The 21,046-nt window shown below is 34.8% G+C and overlaps 2 protein-coding genes across 3 annotated transcripts; one reads left to right on the top strand and one right to left on the bottom strand.

Moving 5' to 3' along the window:
• Positions 1-28: 28 nt before the first annotated feature.
• LOC142983753 (sperm flagellar protein 1-like) lies at positions 29-5,702 on the bottom strand. The gene is made up of 5 exons (XM_076130776.1): positions 5,460-5,702; positions 2,961-3,170; positions 2,139-2,243; positions 1,338-1,483; positions 29-918 (listed from the first exon to the last, which is right to left on the bottom strand). Exons 1-5 carry the CDS (start codon positions 5,575-5,577, stop codon positions 235-237), a joined length of 1,263 nt encoding a protein of 420 aa, XP_075986891.1. The 5' UTR covers positions 5,578-5,702; the 3' UTR covers positions 29-234.
• A 4,835-nt stretch (positions 5,703-10,537) lies between these two features.
• On the top strand, positions 10,538-21,037 carry LOC142983662 (retinol dehydrogenase 14). Of its 2 annotated transcripts, none has more exons than XM_076130646.1 (3): positions 10,538-10,632; positions 19,617-19,910; positions 20,139-21,037. In XM_076130646.1, exons 2-3 carry the CDS (start codon positions 19,619-19,621, stop codon positions 20,864-20,866), a joined length of 1,020 nt encoding a protein of 339 aa, XP_075986761.1. In that variant the 5' UTR covers positions 10,538-10,632; positions 19,617-19,618; the 3' UTR covers positions 20,867-21,037. The 2 variants fall into 2 exon arrangements, with proteins under 2 accessions (XP_075986761.1, XP_075986760.1); XM_076130645.1 differs by lacking the exon at positions 10,538-10,632 and adding an exon at positions 16,174-16,339.
• The last annotated feature ends 9 nt before the right edge of the window (positions 21,038-21,046 follow it).

The raw sequence follows: 21,046 nt of genomic DNA, 5'->3' as shown, positions 1-21,046 counted from the left end.
TCTCTAACAAATATGGCCAGAAATTTCAAAAACACATTTCAAATCCAACATTTTTGACGCAAATTTTCTCAAAATTTCATTTATGAATACAATTATTTAACAGTTATACTAAAGCACAAAGAAATATGTCTAAATTAAACCTACAAAACATATCTTCAAATACACACATGATTGTTTTTATAATAATTCCAATCTTTTTATAATCTAGTTTATATTAACTTGAGCTAACTACAGTCACAGGATGTTCATAGAGAAGTTGATGTTTTCCAAACTATTAGGCTTGATTATATCCTTAATTTCGTTCTGTATCGTCTCTTCGATAGTAGTCAACACTTCTTGTTCGCTGTCTTTAAAATCTTCAAAATCGGGAACACTTTCAGACCTATTTTCTACAATCTCTATCTCTTTAAATATATCAGATTTTATTTTTTCCACATCGACGTCTAATTTTATAGCAATTGTATCTTTATTTATTTCGGTGAGAGAAGGTCTGGGAAGGGATTTGAAAGATTCTTTCGCAACAGGTATTCTAGAGTCTTCAACGCGTGTTTTGGAGTCAACCACTCTCGTCTTCGAGCCGTCTAAACTTGTTTTGGAATCTACAATCTTAGTTCTAGATTCATCGGCCCTAGGCTTTATTTCTTCCATTCTAGTTCTAGATTCTGCCGTCGTTATTTTAGGTTCATCAACTTTAGTTTTAGAGTCTACAGATTTAAGCGTTTGTACAGATGGTATTTTATTCGGAGGTATAATAAATTCGTTGACTACTTGAGGACTAGCGACTGGCTCGAAGGGAACGGAGAGACTGTTCTGGAGAGCTTCAACTTCCTTTCGTCTCGCTTGTTTTCTTTCTAGCTGGTTCTGTAGTTCGTCTATCCTTTCGTCTTTTATTTTCATTAGATTGTCTAAGTGCTCAACCTGCGGAAGTAAAATTTTAAGTAAAAGACATATTTGAAACCATTGAAAGACTAAATTAAGACTTAGATGTAGGAACCAATTTGGTACCTTAGAATTTCATAACAACCTATCAATAGGTTAAAAACATACTCATGTCTTATTCGCCATTCATTACTGTTACATTTGATACATTTTATAGATTATGACCACTCGGAAGGCCTGGAATTATCTTCAAAGCTCAAAACTGTCTTTCATTTCCACAAAAAAAAGAAACCACTTTCCGAACTACCTTACTATAAATTCCTGCAAGTTGATACCTAAGCCATTATGCTCGACAATCTCCCCATTGCTTTCCCTTTGCTAGACATATTTTCCCTTTGCTAGATATATTATTTTCCCATTGCTGCTGATATATTTCCGAATGAAGCAAACCAACCGACCTTTTGTTTGAGCACGTCGGCGACATCGTTGGCGTCCTTGAGTTCCTCCTTGAGCGCGAGGTACGACTCGTAGCTGACCACCTTCTGCTGAACCGTCTCCAACACGCCGTTCACTCTCGTCTTCACCGGCACCACTAAGATATTCTCTAAAAACAACCATTATATAACACTGTAAAGAGAATACTTTAATTATTGTAAAGGCAACTAAGAATAATGTAACTACTTCTGACCAATATTCACTACTGATGCATCCGGTTACTTTGAAGCTGGCCGCCATGGCCGCATATTAGCTAGAAGGACATAATTCCGTTACGGCAATCAGTTTTATTGAAAGCAGCCATCCGTACAGGATTTTGCGTTAAGTGTCCAAGCGCATGTTCAAGACCGTGGTGTCGATAGGACGGGTTACCGACTGGACAGTTGAAGCACAACCCCAATGTCCTTACTCCAGGTACTGACTTATTGTTAGAAAAACTTAGGATTTTACATTGCCACAGCACTGGATTTGAATCCGAGACCTTTGCGAAGTAATAGCAATTTACAATGGCGCTTAAGACTTGTTGCATTATAATACTAAAGCCCGAAACTACGTTAGGACCGCTACACACAATCGGCGGCTGGGTCTCTGTGGGTGCCGGCGGGTTATCCGGCTTGCCGGCGTCATTTGTTCGAGCATTTGACAGCTCTGCGCGGCATGTGCCATGTATGTAGCAGCCATTAAGCGGACGTTCGAGCAGGTCTATGAAAAATTGCAGTTTTAAACCTAAAGCTACTAGGTAGTTGTATGCATAATATGTGTACCTTCATCTCCACACGCCTCATAGTAGCTGCCGCCACTGGACATGTTGGTGCCCTCCTCCTTGCTGGCCCTGTTCGCCTCCTCATCACGACGAATCTTGTCTCGAGCTACGGATGAAACAAACTAGTTTCACGCTAAAACTACTAGTTTGAAACAGTAGAGCGATCATAGGTGTTAGTGTATAACAGCATGAAAATGCTGATGGTCCCTACCAGATGCTTTTGCTTTTGCTTAACCTTTCGTATCGACCCGCGCCGCGTCAAAAACGTCCCATCTGCCGCGTCATTTTAAACGCGCGTTGCACATTATCGCGCAGATCTACGACCCGGAAATGCAAAGCTTTAAAAATTGGCGCGCAGACCTGCGTTCTGGCATACGAAAAGTTAAAGAATATCGTGCACATTGTTGACCAAGTTAATGGGAAGATTATGGCTATTTAAATACCTCTATACAATCCCCAAACAAAACAAAAATGTGGCGTTTCTTAGTCTCGCAGTAACTCGAGAACGACTGAACTTATTTGGTTAATTTGGAAATGTTTATAGAAATCAAAAATAGAAATCAATCAACTATTTTTCATCCAAGTGTAGCCGCACAGAATAACTAGTGTTATAATAAAAAGTCATTGATCAAAATTCGAAAAAAGACATTGAAAGATGTACAATGCCAAAAGATGGTAACGTCTTTTAAGTTACTGTACCTTTTAACAGAATGTAATAATATGTCTACTGTTGGTGATCCAATAAATAAATAAATAAGATTGTCTCTAAAAGACTATACAACAAATGAGAATAAACGCATTAAAAGTTCAACAATTTACTCACCCATAACAAGTACACGTTCAATGACCCCCGGCGCGGAGTTAGCGAGCTGTTCCATGGTGTTACAGCACAGGGTCAGCTTGAGCTTCTTCAACACCTTCCTGTTGAGCGTCATCCAGTTGTTCAGCTTCAGCGAGTGGCTGTTCCGAGGAGGGTAGTTGTGCATCTCCACTAGCTTCGGGTAGTACACGCTGAGGATCTCGGCTAGGAGGACTGGGGAATAACATATTAAAAATATTGCACTTATGGAAAGTTAAGGTGTTTTAAGGATACGTACGTATATTATAGGTACGTGAAAGAAAAAGGTAAAAACTATTACTAAGGCTACTGTCTGTTCGTCCATCTGTCCGTCGGTCAACGAGCTGTATTTCATATAGCGTTATAGCTAAATTTTTCACCAATTATATTATTATGTTTTCGTTGCCGCTAAACATTAAAGAAAATAAAACATTAACACAATAAAAGTATTTTTTTTCGTATTTTTTTATTATAGATGGAAATATGGAAACCTTCGAGCGCGAGTGCGACTCGCACCTGCCTGTTTTTTTTGTCCTCATTTTACGTCCAAATGGCTGAATTTATGTTCTAGATATAAGGCAGGTTGATTAATTTTTAATAATTTGAAGGGAAGGCTACTAAAATAAATAAATTTAACCTATTAACATCTCACTGCTGGGCTAGGGTCACCTCCCGGAACGAGGGAGGTGAAAAGCCGTGAGTCATTCTAAGTCAGTGTCAGTATTTTTAAGATTTGACGTTAGTTCAAATATAATCAAATCAATTTTATGTAAGTTAAATTTTATGTTAGGTCAAATGTGACAATGGAGAATGTTACTAGGTATGCCAAATCGCTTGAAATTTTGACACAGTATAGCCTGTATGTATACATATAAACTAGTTTTTGTTTTAGTCAAAAATACCAAATAGTTTTGATTTTATAAGCATTCAAAGTTTCGAAAAATAACGAGCCCGCTAACAGCCGCGTGAGCGGCTGTGACGTCATACTACTTTACCGCGCCGCGCGGGCCGCGTCCCGCTTAGTATTAAGTCGCCAATCGTTGTTGTAGGTGTAATAGTTTGCGTAGTATTTTGTTGTGTTTTCGTCCGCTTATGTATAAAATAACTTATAATAATAGTAAATACTATTCGATTAATAAAATGGATAAAGGATTTTAAAAAGGGCAATCGGATAATGTACCTAAAATAAATGGAATAATGGTTGCGAATTATTTGTGAAACAAATAGAGATTTTGTTGCTTCCGAAATCCTACTTAATATTATAAATTTGAAAGTTTGTGAGAATGTATATATGTACATTGTACATACATAAGTACATAAGTAATACATACAATGACATACATATGTCATTTTATGTATGTATGTATGTACGTATGTATGTGTATGTATGTATGTATGTATGTAAGTATGTAGGTATGTAAGTATGTAAGTATGTATGGATGTTTGTTACTCTTTCACGCAAATTTGACAGAACCGATTACGATGAAATTTGATATATACCTGAAGACCCAGAATAACACATAGACTACTTTTTATCCTCGAGTTCTCGAAGGATCGGGATTTACGCGGGAAGGGTTTCCATGCGGACGAAGTCGTGGGCGGCTTCTAGTATATTATACATAGGTATAATAAGTAATAATGTTAGATAAATATTTACGATCACTGCATATTATAATGAAACAGTTTTAACCGAAATAATCGATTACACATTTTTCCTGCCACAGTAAAATCAATAAACTCGCAATCAAACTGGTTAGAAATTGTTTTATTATAAGATGAAGTTATTTATTATTACTTATGTACTTACTTACATAATATTAAATTACATTTAGGCACAACATATGATTTCTTAGTATTTGAATTGAACATTTTTAAAAGTATTTAGGAATAATTTCAACGCACCGAGCGCGCGACCTCAAGCGGAATGTGTGAGCCAGACTGAGCAAGTGTAGAGTGACGTCACACCGTCACCAAGAGCTAGCGTCGTGCGGTTACAACTTATTTTACTTATAAATCGAAAAGTAATTGACGTATCGAAGTAATTCTTTCACCAGTATTTTTTATTTGTAAACGAGAATATGGAGTGCTAAAAATCAAAATTAGGTAACATTCTCCATTATGACAATCGTTACAATAACGAAATTTACTTTTCGTTAAATAATAAACATCATTGGACGACTCACACACGGTCATTTGATTCCAACTAAGCAGAGCTTGGGCAATGGTAACCAAATAACTGATAGACATACTTATATACTTCTAAATACATAGTTATGCATATAATAACAACCAGGCTCAGAACTCTTGCTCATCACACAAATATTTGTCCCGGGCAGGATTGGGACCTACAACACGCGGCGCTACGATTATTGCGGCAAGGTGACTACGTTAATATCTGCGCCAAACTTGCAGTTTGGAAGAAAGTATAGCTTTATGAAAACAGTTAACTTTGTTTAATTCTAAAGGTAATAAAACCCAACTAACCAGCATCAGAAAAGTCCCTATTAATCTTCTTAGTTTGTCTTGAAAGTTTGAAGCCGTCCACCCAAGCCAACACCGACTCGATTTCAGACAGAGGAATGGGCGCTTCGAACTGTGACATACTGTTGTTTATTATTACTAGATTATATTATTATAATATTTATAATTAATTTTATAATGAGCTGATTTTTGACAATGATAATTTAACGTGTTTGTTGTCACATTACCGGACTTTGTGTGTGTCAATTCTTTGGGAATGTTTGTGCCAGTGACTGGTGTACACGAAAAAGTTTGGTTATCATAAAGTTTATTGTAAAACCTTATTATTGCAAAAGATCTTTTTTTCTGTTAAACCGCCGAGTTTGTTAAACCGCTAACTGTTTATCAGTACAAATCTATTTACAAATTAATGAACTCATAATCATAATTAAAATTATAAGTGCATTATTTTATTTACATACTTATGATACAAACTTCCTTTGCTTCCTTCATATCCATACATCTTGTCATACAGGACCGCCGGTTACGAAATTTATCGCGCACCTGGCTTTTCATGATATGACCTGTATGTCTTGAAAAAAGTCTTGTATCGTAATTCTATAGAAAAATCGCATTATCTCACGTGCATAGCCAGCCTACACCAGTCACAAACATAATTTAATATCACACATAAACGGATCACGAACAATTTCACCACACGCTAGAAAGTGTCATTTCGTTCACTTCGACCATCAAACAAACTGCATCCCATTTACTGTAATATCTTAACATAACCACTTTCAAAGACCTCCCAGAATCTCCCACCGTGAAGAATTATGTTCCACCTGATGCATTGGCAGGGGTCTTTTCAAACTGGTCGGTTATAACGGCCCCTAACAGTACAATTTCTATAGAAATGACGCTTTCTATGACTGATTGTGCTGTACCGTTGAAACGTGTACTTTAATTCACTTTGGAAGCAATTAGAGGGCTCTTTTGAGTGTATTATGAAAAGGTTTTAATGATAGAAGTAAAGCCTATAGAATTGTATTGAGTTTATTAGCGTGAGATCGTATGCAGTGGCTGGTTAAGCAGATTTGTAGAGAGAAAACAGGTGGAATTAGCGACGAAGTTTGGCTTAAATGTCGAATTACTTAATCCTAAAAACGATATTCATTCAACGATAAAAAGACGTTTTAAGGCACGAAAATTTGACGTTTTACGCACGATTATTTATTGTCCCAGCCCTTATTTAGTTATTCTAATAATGCACCTAGTACTGTGGAATGGTTATTACCTAGCTGTCTTTGGATACAAATAAGTAAAAACAAGAACATAAAAACATGGATTTAAATTAAACTATCTTACGTACAAAAATGAATTGAAAAGAGTTACTAAGCGCAAAACTTTAGTACGGCGCAACCAATTCCACTCAGGTACCGTTTTTGTAAAATTGTCTTTAAGGCACGGAAAAGGAAAGAGAGAAAAAAAGGCAAAGGAAATTCGTGATCGGATTAGCTAGTTATAAAAAAATATTTTCTTTCCATATCGACCATTCAAACATTCAAATTAATTATTCTCTTTTTAAAGATAAATATCGTATTCAAAAAGTTCCGATCGTTAAATTGCTCGAGGCATCGAAAGGTCCGTCGGCCATCTTGTTTAAGTTCGGAAATGTCACTTTCTACGCGTATATTTGCGTTTTCACAATGCGCCCGCGAGTGACAGGTCTCGTTCGTACACTCGTTTACAACACTTTTTAGTTAATTTACTTTCTCTTGAAAATTGGTTAAAAAGGTAGCACGTTTGTAGTAAAATAAGAAATGTAAATCAATGAGCTTTTTTTCTTCGGCTGGTCGTCAACAAAGAGCAGATTGTAATGATTTTACTGTGCCATTCAAGTCGATATAGATGCCAATATAATAGTGATATTTGGCACTGTATCAATGGTCGGTCTAGACGTGAAAAGGGAGAGAGAAACAAGAAGGGGCTGTAATCTTAATTCACCTAGGTTTTAAACTGTTTTAAGGCTACAACACATTGGTTAACTTTACATCATTTGCACGGGTGACCCAGGTAAATGGCCGTCTAGGTTGCCTAAAAAACTAAAACTAAAACCATAGTTCCGAAACTGAAAATATACATTAAACCTGCCGTTGTTAATAAATATATATTTTCTTAATAATAACATTTTGATATTCAAAAAGACTTTTCTTCACGCCTGTCCATTTTAAGCCGACTGTTGATTCAAGAGTCCACTTATGGATCTTTTCTCTTCACAATACTTAGTTACGAGAGCTACGGAAATTCTGGAAAGGTTACCAATTTGTTAGCAATCATACTGCAGTTCATTATAGTTTTGTTTGTTTGTTTGTTTGTTGTTCGTTATGTGTGTGTTGTTCATTATACAAAAATATATAATTTATATTACTCATATCCCAATTATACGTAACGTTCCATCGTCTGTGCCCACCCCTATGGGAAGAAGGCGAGATTTTATGTGTATAATTATACGTACCATCTGTATATTTTCATAATCAATTCATAAAAAAAGTTACCGCAAATTAAAAAATGCATTCTTATTGATACACCCTTCATAAACATTAAGACAAAAACGAGGATAGGAAATAGAAAGGATAAGCAAACTATCCCTATCCTAGATAAAGAGCTGAAAGTACCTACGTTATTGATAGCAACAGCAAGGTATAATGTAGGTAAGTAGTTGGTTCAAAAGACAGGCAAACAATTTATTTTAAACTTCGGTTGTTTTTCTCTGTCATTTTTATAGTAAGTAAATGGAAAGAGAGTTCACAGCCTACAATCAAAAAGATAACCACTTAATTTCACTAAAAGTGTAGCATTTTTGTACATTTTACAATACTTTGTTTTATTATGAAAGTGTAACCTAATAACCTACTCTATTGATGGCCATTGTAGTTTTTAGAGTTACGTAGTGAAATTATTGAATTAAATGTTCTTTGCAACCATATTTATAGAGTAGTAATGATCTAGAATCTAGACCATTAATAATCTATATGACCATTTTTAAACCACTACTTACCCCTGGTTTCTGAGGTACATTTAGCGGTAGTTTATCTATTTATTAGTGTTGAAACTGATATAAAAAAACGCTTTTGAATAGATAAACTACTGCTTAATGTACTTAGAAACCGGGCAATGGTGGTTTAAGCATGCACTTCCAACGCAGGTGGTTCGAAACCGAGAAAACACACCGATAAGTTACGTGTATTACATTAGAAATAATTATTATGACTTTTCGAAATTATTGTATTAGAAATAATAAATAATCATTGCTTGTTCTGACAGTGAAAGAAAACAACGGTGATGAAACCATGCATGCCTAAAAGTTGTTGTCTCATTTCTTGGGGGCATTCTAAACTTTCGACACGCCTTCCATATGTATGTAAACTTATTATACAGACAAACAAACAATAGATCACTAATATTTGTTTACAAACTACCGTCTCATTAAATAGGCAAATACAGTGAATTAAGTTTTTAGACAAATACTACAATACATACGCAAATACTAACGACAAATGTAATTACACCAGTACACTATTTTAGAATTAGTTATATAGTAATAAGTTGAAAATTATAGGTACCCTACATCTTTTTTTTTGCAAATCTCCGTCCTACTTATCCTACACTAGACCCGCGCAACTTCGCTTGCGTCACATAAGAGAGAATGGGTCAAAATTTTCCCCGTTTTTGTTACATTTTTTGCTGCTACTCTGCTCCTATTAATCGTAGCGTGATGGTATATAGCCTATAGCCTTCCTAAATAAATGGACTATCTAACATTGAAATAATTTTTCAAATCGGACCAGTAGATCCTGAGATTAGCGCGTCCAAACAAACAAACAAACAATCAAACAAACAAACTCTTCAGCTTTATAATATTAGTATAGATGATTAACTTGATAATTAATTTAAGCGAAATTTTTGTGAGGATTTTAGTAACCATCACGAAAAATGTACTGAACGTATTTGAATTGAACTTTGCAGTAACGTTGCTTAGTTACTATTTCTATATTAATTAATATAACATCCAAATAATGATATTCAAGGCAATTTGTTCAAACTTCTACTTTTTTTCTGTGTTGTTTGTATGTTTGCAAAAATTCCCGCGACACAAGAGCAATTCATAGTCCCGCAATAAGAAATGCTATTGCGTCGCGGGGACTTTTGCAAACATACAAACAATGGACACAAAAATCAAACAGACCCGACGCAATTGTGGAACTACCCTAAACCACTGCGCCACGGAAGCATTCAATTATTTGCAAGTATACTTTTTCTAAACTTTAATTAATTATTACCTACAGAACCCGATTTTAATCAAAATCACATGCTTAACATAAAAACGATAGAAAATATCCATTTGCTGTACAACGCACTGTCACTTAAGTTAACTACAAGCCTACGAGAGGCTTTCGTACAAAATAAACATATAAAACAAACTCGCACTGTTAGTTTGTTTATTTCTCTTGTTATATTCGCATTCTCGGTGTAAGCCGAGGTGGCATTGAAAGCGATTTTTTTATTCCGCTCCGCCTATAGCTCGTTACTTCGACAAATCAGTCTACATGACTCAGTAGTAAGCACAATTTGTCCTGATTAAATAATTTTGCATTTTTATAAATAAATAGTTGTATCAAGCAGGCCACCTTAAGCTGCATATACTAATTTATGAATTTCGTATACGTTCTCCAGCCGCGAACGAGGATAGCTTAGGTTATCATTTTTTTTTTCTTTCCGTTACTAAGTAAGTGACTGGTGGACAACGACAAGCGAACTACGAAACGTAGAGAGTTGACATTTGGTATGACATACATATATTATGAAGATTCCTTAAGTAGCGTAGTTAGCAGGTACTTCTTCATACCACACAGTTTTTGAATTTCAAATATACCAATTTAGGTATCGCTGTAAAATAAAGCGAAAAATAAAAAAATCATATGAAAGTGTGAAAGCAAATAAACATAGTCCCAAAATATGCGAGCGTTTACTAATCCCGCTAGTCGCTCACAGTAAAACACGTACCTTACCCAAGCCCACACTTAGGCATTCACTACGATGAAATGCTCAGCTCGTCAGTTAAGTGACAGTCGCCGGTACATGCACACGTACCGCGGACTATAGTGCTATTCGATTCCCGGGAATAAATTATAAGGTAAGATTTTGTTATTGATTTTGGTTTTTGTTGTGGGTCGGGAATTCGATTCTTGATTTCATGTTGTAGTATTTTTTTTTTGTTATAAGATTTTTTTTATTTAAAGTTCTCTTTGAAGAGTGCGTGAACCTCTTTTGTTTTTATTTTTACGTTTTTTGTTTATCAAAGAAAGGTTGATATAACAAGCTTACTTAGGTACTAACTAAACGACGTTAATTTTAAATCAATCTGATTATTATTTAGTTGTTTGAAAGCCTTTAGGGTCTGTTTAAATGTCTTATTAAATTATTAAAAAATATCAATTTTTTGTATACTGTTTAAACTATGTTACTATAACTTTATTGCTACTATTTAATTACACAAATGTTTGGGACTCGAACTTACTTTTGAGTGTGGAGTTGCGCTGAAAAGGAGCTTTTAACTTTTTTATGTTAAAACTTAAATACGGGAATAACTGACATATAGTTTAGCCTAGAGTTTGCCAACGTGCTCTAAAGAACTAACATTTTTAATGGCCAAACGTGGGTGTATTTCATATACTTCTATCTACATTTATGTGTATAACCGGTCAACAGGCCCGATAAAGTAAAAAAATATGAAAAAATAAAAATTAAAAAGCATAAATGTCAAACTTGTCAAAGTGACAGTTACTTTCTCTGACGTTTGAGTGTGGGCTTAATGACCAACATCATTAAGTAATTATAATCGACATTATCATTATAAATAATTACTTTGAAGACATTTTCTTTACTAAGAAAGGATTTAAGCTTACTAATTGGTTGCGATTATTGCTAAATTCCATTAAAATTAATTTAACTCAATGAGAGAGAGAGAGAGAGAGGGCCTATAGTCCACCGTAAGCTTTTTAGTGGGTTACGATTGTTGACTTAATTCATGAATTTAACTTTTCTTCATTTATAAAAATCCCGCTGTCCCACTGCTGGGCAAGGGTCTCTTCCTATATTGAGAGTGAGTAAGAAAGCCTAGAGTCCACTATACTGGCTTTGGAACTTATCAATTTCTAACATATCACTGCATAATATGAGACAAAGTGGTTTTCCGCTGTCTGTCCCTATAATGTGTACTTATCTAATCTTTAAAACTTGGCTACAGATTTTGATGCGGTTTCTGTAATTGATAGAGTGATTTAAGAGGCAGGTCTATTTATAAAAATTTCGAAGGTTTTTTTTAAATAACTTTTAAACCGGCAAAGTCGGGATGGTCTGCTTTATTGTCTATCTTAAAGAGCTTTCTTCCTATACAAGATTGGTATAGTTCTTTACTATAAAACTAAATGACAAAATTTCGAACACACATACTTCAAAATGTCATTATAATTACTAGGCTTAAAACACAACCAGTTGTTTCGCGGTAAGAGAATGCCGATACGATTCAATTATTATTACATAAAGAATACATAAAATATTGCGTAAACCACCATTAAACAGGTCCCATGAACATTGCTTTCCAATGCGTATGGTGAACCAAAAACGAGTCAAAATTAATTCATTTTAGTAAAATGTGAAAGGCGAACAAACCCACTGGTTCAGAACACACTTTCCCGAAACAAAAAAATGTAATTTTGACTAATTATAATTATTAAATTAATCTTTTATCTTAAAACGTCGGTTACGGTGTTTGAATTCGTTGTATATGTTGAACTTGCTAAAGATATATTTTATCTTTATCAGCCCGTAACCACGGTCGATGCAATTCGATCGAAACGTCGGGTAAACAAATAAGGTATCCTATCCTTTAATTTAATCACGCTTAAGATCCGTTACATTATAATATTACTAGCTGACCCGCGCATCTTCGCTTGCGTCACATAAGAGAGAATGCGTCGTAATTTTCCCCGTTTTTTTAACATTTCTCGTTGCTACTCCGCTCCTATTGGTAGTAGCGTGATGATATATAGCCTATAGCCTTCCTCAATAAATAGGCTAACTAACACTGAAATAATTTTTCAAATCGAATCAGTAGTTCCTGAGATTAGCGTGTTCAAACAAACAAACAAACAATCAAACAAACAAACTCTTCAGCTTTATAATATTAGTATAGATGTGTACAAGTCGCGAGAGTTTAAAATCGTTAATGTTGAATTTTTGCATTTATCAGCATTCACTCCCGGTATACAATATGAGTTTCAGGTAACAGGGGGCGAGGCTATTACCGTACATATATCGGGTATGTTACCGAACTCCAGGCTACTATAACAAATTTTCCAATACAAATAAGAAAAGAATACCTAATATCATCTAGCGCGAATTTGATTGTTTCTGACTGTGGATAACAGTTTGAAGCACTCAAATTATTTCTGTGCACGTACATAACTTTGAAAAGTCATCTTTTCTTTCAGAGCTGGGAAAAGTTTCTATCATGTATACTTACATATTAATATTTACTAGTACTGAAAAGAGAAAATCAAGTACATATGTGAGAAGTCACGTTTTGTGTTGGACGTAGGTCTCTCTGCGACGATTGCGTTTCATCTCAACCGCAACTTTCTAGTTATTAAACACTTAACAGAAAATCTAGGAATGACGGGATGGTTCTTTAATTTCTTTCATTAGTTACTACAACTTCGGTCTTTCGAGATAAGTGTTTTTATTTTGTTTTTTTTCTTTCAAAAGACAACTCCCGTACTAAGAATTGCTCATGTGTCGCGGGGACTTTTACAAACATACAAACAACGGACACAAAGTGCAACCAGACCCGAAATAAGTATATGTGAATCGCATAAATGATTATTCCGTGTGGGAATCGAAATTCTATGGTGACTTCACAGCAAAACAATGAATAGACACCAAGAACCGTCAAATATCTCTATAGCCTTTCATCGATAGAACTTAGCAACAGTTTAACGCAAGCGAAAGGTGAAAGTTGACAAATTTAACTCTTTTGCGTTAAGACGAACGAAACGTTGACTAAACGTTGAAATAAGTTATTTATACTTTAGTTTACTTTTAAAATATACACATATAATCATGCCTTGTTTCCATAGAGGTAGACAAAGGCCAAAGAACACCACTTGGTACGATTCTTACAAACTTCTCATGCTTCATTCACATCCATACATGTTGTCATACAGGACCGCCGGTTACGAGTACTACGCACCTGACCTTTTTGCAAAACAACCTATGATCTGTACCTATATGTATTTAAAAGTAAGCATTAAGAGAAATAAATATGTCTTTGCAGTCTACATTGTGTAAGAGAGTATTGTTTTCATTCGTAGAAAACACGTCAGCGCAATTAGAACATAATGTCATTGACCTTAGCCAGGTGAGTGATATTGTGAGTTTCTGACCTAATAACTATGTAAAATAATACAATTAAATGTAGGTACGTACATACTTAGATATTTAATTACTTAGTCAAAACAATTAATCTTTTCTGAATGTCAAAAATGTCCTTTTTTTGCATCTAAGAATTGCAATATGGCGTCACGAAATAGTATTTTAATTAGGATTTGTTCGTAATAATGTAACAATTTTTATTAGTAAATAAATGACCTAATATGATTTTTTAATAATATTTCAATACAATCAGTGCTAAAAAGTTTTCCAAAGATAATATCTTTATCCATTAATCAACGAAAGTAACATTTCAACCGCAAAAAATAAAGAAATTAATATTAAGAATAGGCCCAACGCGAGTAGGAGCAATAACCTTAAAATTCGAATGTCAAAAAAGGCCCAACCGGTAACCATAGACTTTTAAAAATCAAATCAATAACTCTATGAACTTTGTATTTTGAACACATTTGCGACTTACGTAAGCAACTTGTAATAATTTGATATTGATGTTGAGTATTGTTAGGTAACCAACCAGTTTGGTAGGCCGGAAAGACATTCCTGCATGATTTGACGATCAAAAATTATAATGTAGCGTCTTTTTAGCTTATAATGAGGCCTTACATCTCAAACTTACTTTTTTATATTTAAAATTATAGGGAACGATCTTAATTCCCGATACCAATTCGATACTTGTCTACCAGTCAAATCAGCTACTCTTTATGAAACGACAAAACCTCTTTTTAGTACATAAATATGGTGTAGTGACGACATACTTTTGTATTTTTCTTGGAGTCAAATGAGTGTCTAATGACATTTTTCAGTCTGTAATGATTACAATTTCAACATCATTTACGTAAAATGATAGATAGCCTGAGCATTTTAGATGAGCCTCTTGCCAATATATAGGTACCTTAATTTAATAATTTTTCGTGAACTCGTATTAGAAAATGTTTTATAAATACCAATAAATAAATAAATAAATAAATAAATATTATTGGACAACTCACACACGGTCATTTGATTCCAAACTAAGCAGAGCTTGTACTATGGTAACCAAATAACTGATAAACATACTTATATACTTCTAAATACATACTTATATAGATACATTAACATCCAGGCTCAGAACAAATACTCGTGCTCATCACACAAAGATTTGTCCCGGGTGGGATTCGAACCCACCACACGCGGCGCTACGGTTGTTGCGGCGAGGTGACCGCTTAAACCACTGCGCCAAACGTGCAGTTAAATAATAGTTAGAAAGAATTAGGTACCCACCTTACCAATATGGTACAATTTAGTTTCAAATAGGTAACAGCTGACCAGTAGAGTATATGTCCGTGCTTCCATAAAATATAGGTAAATTATTTTACTCCAGTCTATAATCCACTAGTTACTTATTTTGTCTACCACTGGTAATCAGTGATTAGTATTTCTTTCATATAAAATATAACGCAACAATTACGCATTTAGCATATCAAATGACATGGCGTAACATGATTAAAGACAGAACAGCACGTTTGTATTGTACCTACTTGCATATTATTTGGACTGTTCCTCCACAGTACATGCACGAAATATGAGGTACTGTGAGCAGGGTTGCCAGATGGCCGGGATTTCCGGGATTGTCCCGGATTTTTGCGTGCTGTCCCGTGTCCCGTAATTTTACTTTGCTGTCCCAGAATGAAAAAAAACTAGTTTTTTACAAAGTTACGATTCTACGTCTGCAAAACTGCAAACTAACTATTAGTCCCAGAAATGTCCGGGAAATGATCAGCCTGGATCCGGCAACTCTAACGGGGAACGATTACATATCAAGTCAGACTGTGATTTTTTTTCATTTGGATTTTGGATATCTTGTTTCTAGGCCTAGCTATGCCTAGAAACAAGGTTCCCGAAATAAGTAATTAGACATGAGGTCACATAAGTCCACCACACTTGACTTCGCATTTCTTTAAGAAAATATAATATAGATAAAAAAATATGCGATGATTAGCACTTATATCCTAGAGAAACAAAACAAATTGCAAGTTAGCGCAAAGTTATCAGTGCAATTCAGCAATTTTATTTTATCCTCCAACAAATTTTATGAACGAAAAACATTGTAGCATAATAAGTTTGTAGTTTAATCTCAAAACTGCACAATAAACCATGAAACCTGTTTATAATAGCACATTATTATGCATCAAACGTATCCATCGTTTTTATTCAACTTTAATTTCAAGTTCATTATATCAGTAAGCATAATATTTCGAAGCAGAGTGGACGTAGACATACATTTTTGCAATTAATATTTTGTAGTACTATTATTAGTTCATAACAAGTGCTATATGAATTAAATGTCTGTGTTTTGAACTCCTAAGTATACTAATTTGAAGTGTATCCTGTTTCCAAAGAAGTTATTTATTGTGAGTGACCTATGGGGTTTTCCCAGTGATTCATTTAATGATTTAGTGATGTTATTTATAAGTAAAACCGCAATGATTTGAATTATATGTTGTCTTAATGATAGGTACTCTGCTATAAATATTCCGTGTTCATACTTTTAATGACTGTGTTAAAATATTGTAATATTAAATACGAAAGTTTGTCTTTCCTCCGTCACGCTTTCACGGGCTATTCGAATTGAATTAAACGTGTTTAAAGAAAGAACTTGCAACATATAAAAATAATAGTTTTTTCACAAAAAAGAACTAGGTGACCGGTCCGTCTTCGTCCGGAAATAGTACTAGGTATTTTATCATGTTGAATCGATTCCTGTGGGAAATTGGAATGTTGGAATTTAGATCCTATGGATCCCATAGAAACATTGTCCCGGCAATGGTTAGATTACGCTAAAAGTCTTTGCCAATTAGGTGATACAAAAAAAACTTGGAGGCACTTACCTATTGTTCGTAGGTACGAGGTCCGAAATAAAAAGCAGTTTTTTTAGATATTTTTAGCCCAAAATTAAAAAGATAAGTGAATTGCCGGCGACAATAACAAAACTAAACAATAAAAGTAAAAGTTTTATAAAGGTTATTCAGGTAAAACTTTGTAATACTTCGCTGGGCTGCAATTTACCTGCTTCATGTAGATAACCTTTGAGCTTCTTTTTGTTTCCTATTAACCTTTTTTATCAGTCTGTAGCAGATTTTATTAGTGTTATACCTACCTAGTTTGTGAGCTTAAATTAGCTAGATGTGTAATTCTTAAGCATTATTTGCAAGTCGGAAGTCACTAACTATAGTGCGACAACTTAGAAGATAAATAAATCAATTTAACCCATTAATGAGGGAGGGGTTAGGCCTTGAGTCCACCACACTGGCCAAATGCGGGTTGGGGCACTTTACATAAGTACTTTCAAGAACTCTCGGATATGCCAAATATTTATACTAAGGTGTTAAACTATAAAAGATGATTGGCAATCAATTTGCAAGTTAGGTGTTTGTTTGTATGTATGAAATAAGAAAATTATTTGTTACAAAGATCTTTTGTTAGATAACATTGGACCATACATCGGGAACTGCTTATATCATAGAACTAGCTGACCCGCTCAACTTCGCTTGATTCACATAACAGAGAATGGGTGAAATTTTCCCCGGTTTTTGTAACATTTTTCGTTGGTACTCCTAATGGCTCTAGTGTGTGATGTTATATAGCCTATAGCCTTCCTCTATAAATGGACTATCTAACACTGAAAGAATTTTTCAAATCGGACTAGTAGATCCTGAGATTAGCGCGTTCAAACAAACAAACTCTTCAGCTTTATAATATTAGTATAGATTAGTATAGATTATATTGTATCTATGGCTTGTATGGTGCGTACAAATCTCTCTACGTCTAGTGTAATAACATAGACCTCCGCTTATAAAAAAAAACGAAAGTATATTTCGAAAAGAGCGCGTGCTCATTTTAGAAACACTTCTAAATTTACAATGCGTTTTAGAATGAATCTATACTAATATTATAAAATTGTAGAGTTTGTTTGTTTGCTTGCTTGTAATATTATAAAGTAATACTTGAAAAGAGGCGATATCCTGTATGTGTATGTACGTACAACTTAGGTATAAAAACTGGATATTTTAGTTAATTGGTTTATTTGCAAATACCCGTATTAGAATAATAAACTTCAAACTTTAGGTACTATCAATAGGTAGTAGGTACCTTTTGTATTGGTCTCATTCTCAAATAAGTATCACATTTCATGCAATTTTATTTAAAACTAGCTGACCCGCGCAACTTCGCTTGCGTTACATAAGAGAGAAATGGGTCATGATTTTCCCCGTTTTTGTAACATTTTTTTTCTGGTACTCTGCTCCTATTGGTCGTAGCGTGATGATATATAGCCTAAAGCCTTCCTCGATAAATGGGCTATCTAACACTGAAAGATTTTTTCAAATCGGACCAGTAGTTCCTGAGATTAGCGCGTTCAAACAAACAAACAAACAAACAAACAAACAAACAAACTCTTCAGCTTTATAATATTAGTATAGATTATAATATTAGTATAGATTAACGAGTTTCACTTTTTTTTACAAAAAGCTAGACACACACAAAATCAGCTGACCGTATTCCTAAACGTACGCATTTAATTAGAGTAATTAGCATTATCAAAACAATAGCGTTACAAAATTAATTTGATTTCATTGTAAAACAAATTAGGACACGATTGTCCGTGTCACCTAAATTGTAGTGCCAACATAGGACGCCAGAGGTCGTTAGTTAGGTAATAGGAGGTAACCTTCGTTGTTATTCATCAAGACCAATTAGTTTGATTAGTTATACACGTAAGGTTTTTAATGAGGATATTTAGGGTCTCCTGTCGTAATGAGAGAGGGTCTATCCACTAGTTTCAATGCACTTACATATACAATTCTATTAGGTACCTAACTGCCTAATTATTTTGTACTGCCACAAATTATAGTAAAAGCTACACTACCTACTTGTATCTTAATGGCTACCATGAATAATAACTAAATAAGTATTCTACAAGTATTAATTTAAATAATAAATTACGTTATATTACGTAGGTACCTACCTACTAAATATTTTTATTGCTTAAAATAATTCATTTACAATAACCAGTTGAATCAAATGACCTTATCGCATTGATTTAGTGAATAATCATCTCACAAACCTTGTTTTGTTCGATTTCACTAGTACTAAGTAGGTATTATGATGACCTTACTAAGTCTATTATGAATTGTAATAATACAATCTTATAACTGCGTAGCTACGTATAAACATTCATTTGCTTGATCTAGCTTACTTTAACACAGCATCGTGGGTACCAGATTTTTATTTTTTATATTCATTTATTCAAGTATATCTAACAATAAAATTAAAATTTTCACAAAAAAATGAAACAATAGGTATAACATTATGTTTTGTTGAGAATCGTCATTTATTTATAAATAAAAAACCAAAACTAATTTAAACGACGTAAAACGAGAAAATAACCACAATATCCGATATCTATACAAGAATAAATAAACGATTCGTTTCTATTCTCTTAAAAGTTAGTTCCATGGTTAGTTCTTCTTTTTATCGTATGGTTAGTGGTCAAGCTAGTGTCAAAGTTGTTCAAACCGCACGAAGGTTTTTAACAAAGAAAAGTATTTTACCAAACCTACTTTAAATTTTAAAAATAATAACAACGCTAACTTAAATTATTTCTATAAAATCTCATTTTGTTCTCCACAGACATGATTGTAGCCGAAGCGTGGAAGGCGAGCTACCTCTACTGGGTGTTCCCTGTGCTCATCATCCTCACAGTCCTCGCTTTTCTCGGTATCTTCGGCGTGCTCTTCTCCATCCGTCTCTTCGCGAAGTACACCTGCGGGAGGTTCCGCAAACCGACCAGAATGGACGGCAAGACGGTCATCGTGACTGGCTGCACCAGCGGCATCGGCAAGGAAACGGCTAAGGATCTCGCTAAAAGAGGAGCTAATGTTATCATGGCGTGCAGGAATGTTGAGGCTGCTGAGAAGATCAAAGGTAGTTTTATTAACCTCTTTAGTCATAGAAGTGAAGATGATAAAGTGTCATTTTCTATGAATTTTGTTGTATTTTTTAACCACGAATGAGGGTCTACTTGTCTAGGTACATAGAGATCATATAATACGACGCCATTAAAAATGCATCTGCTGAAAGACTATTAAACAAACACCGATCTACTTGCACTCAAAGATATTGGGACTAAAATAAGTTTTTTTCAATTTCCAGATCAAATCATAGACTCAACAAAGAACACTAAAGTGTCAGTCAGAAAGCTGGACCTGAGCTCATTCTCCTCGATCCGAGAGTTCGCAGCCGACATCAACAAGACGGAAGACAAACTGGACGTCTTGATTCACAACGCCGGCTACGCAGAGACGTTCAAGAAACAACGCTCAGTCGACGACATCGAAATGACCATGGAAACAAACCACTACGGACCTTTCTTACTCACCCATCTGTTAATAGACCTGCTCAAAAAGAGCGCTCCATCAAGAGTCGTAATCGTTGCTTCATCTTTGTACCGTCTAGCATCCGTTAATCTGGAAAATCCAAACCCTGTTGACACATTACCTGGATATTTATACTACGCGTCGAAAGAAGCCAACATACTTTTTGCGCGGGAATTGGCGCGCAGATTAGAAGGCACAGGCGTTACGGTAAACTGCCTACATCCAGGCTTAATCGATACCGGCATTTGGAGGTCTGTCCCCGCACCGTTGAGCTGGGGTCTTGCTTTAATAAATAAATGCTTTTTCAAGACCCCACAACAAGGTTGTCAAACCACTGTAATGTTGGCTGTCGATGAAAAATTAGAAAAGGTATCTGGTAAGTATTTTTCAGATTGCAGAGAAAGCTCGGTGTCACGGTCTGCCAGTGACATGAATAGGGCAAAGAAACTCTGGGAGATTTCCGAACGAATGGTCAAGTTGGAAGAAAATGATCCCAAAATTTAAATTGATTGCTTATCCTGTACTTATTTATTAATTTATAGGATGTAAAAAGGTGCTATTGACTACATCGAAAGGTCACATTTGACAATTGAAATCGAGGTGAAAATCGCTAAGAATTTAAGTTTAGTAACTGTATTTTGTAAAGAAACAAAATAAACATTTTTTATAAAAGTATTATATCAT

This window comes from Anticarsia gemmatalis, chromosome 24 (genome assembly GCF_050436995.1).
Source record: "Anticarsia gemmatalis isolate Benzon Research Colony breed Stoneville strain chromosome 24, ilAntGemm2 primary, whole genome shotgun sequence".
NCBI classification, from domain to species: Eukaryota; Metazoa; Arthropoda; class Insecta; order Lepidoptera; family Erebidae; genus Anticarsia; species Anticarsia gemmatalis.
This window is presented reverse-complemented; position numbering and strand designations above follow the sequence as displayed.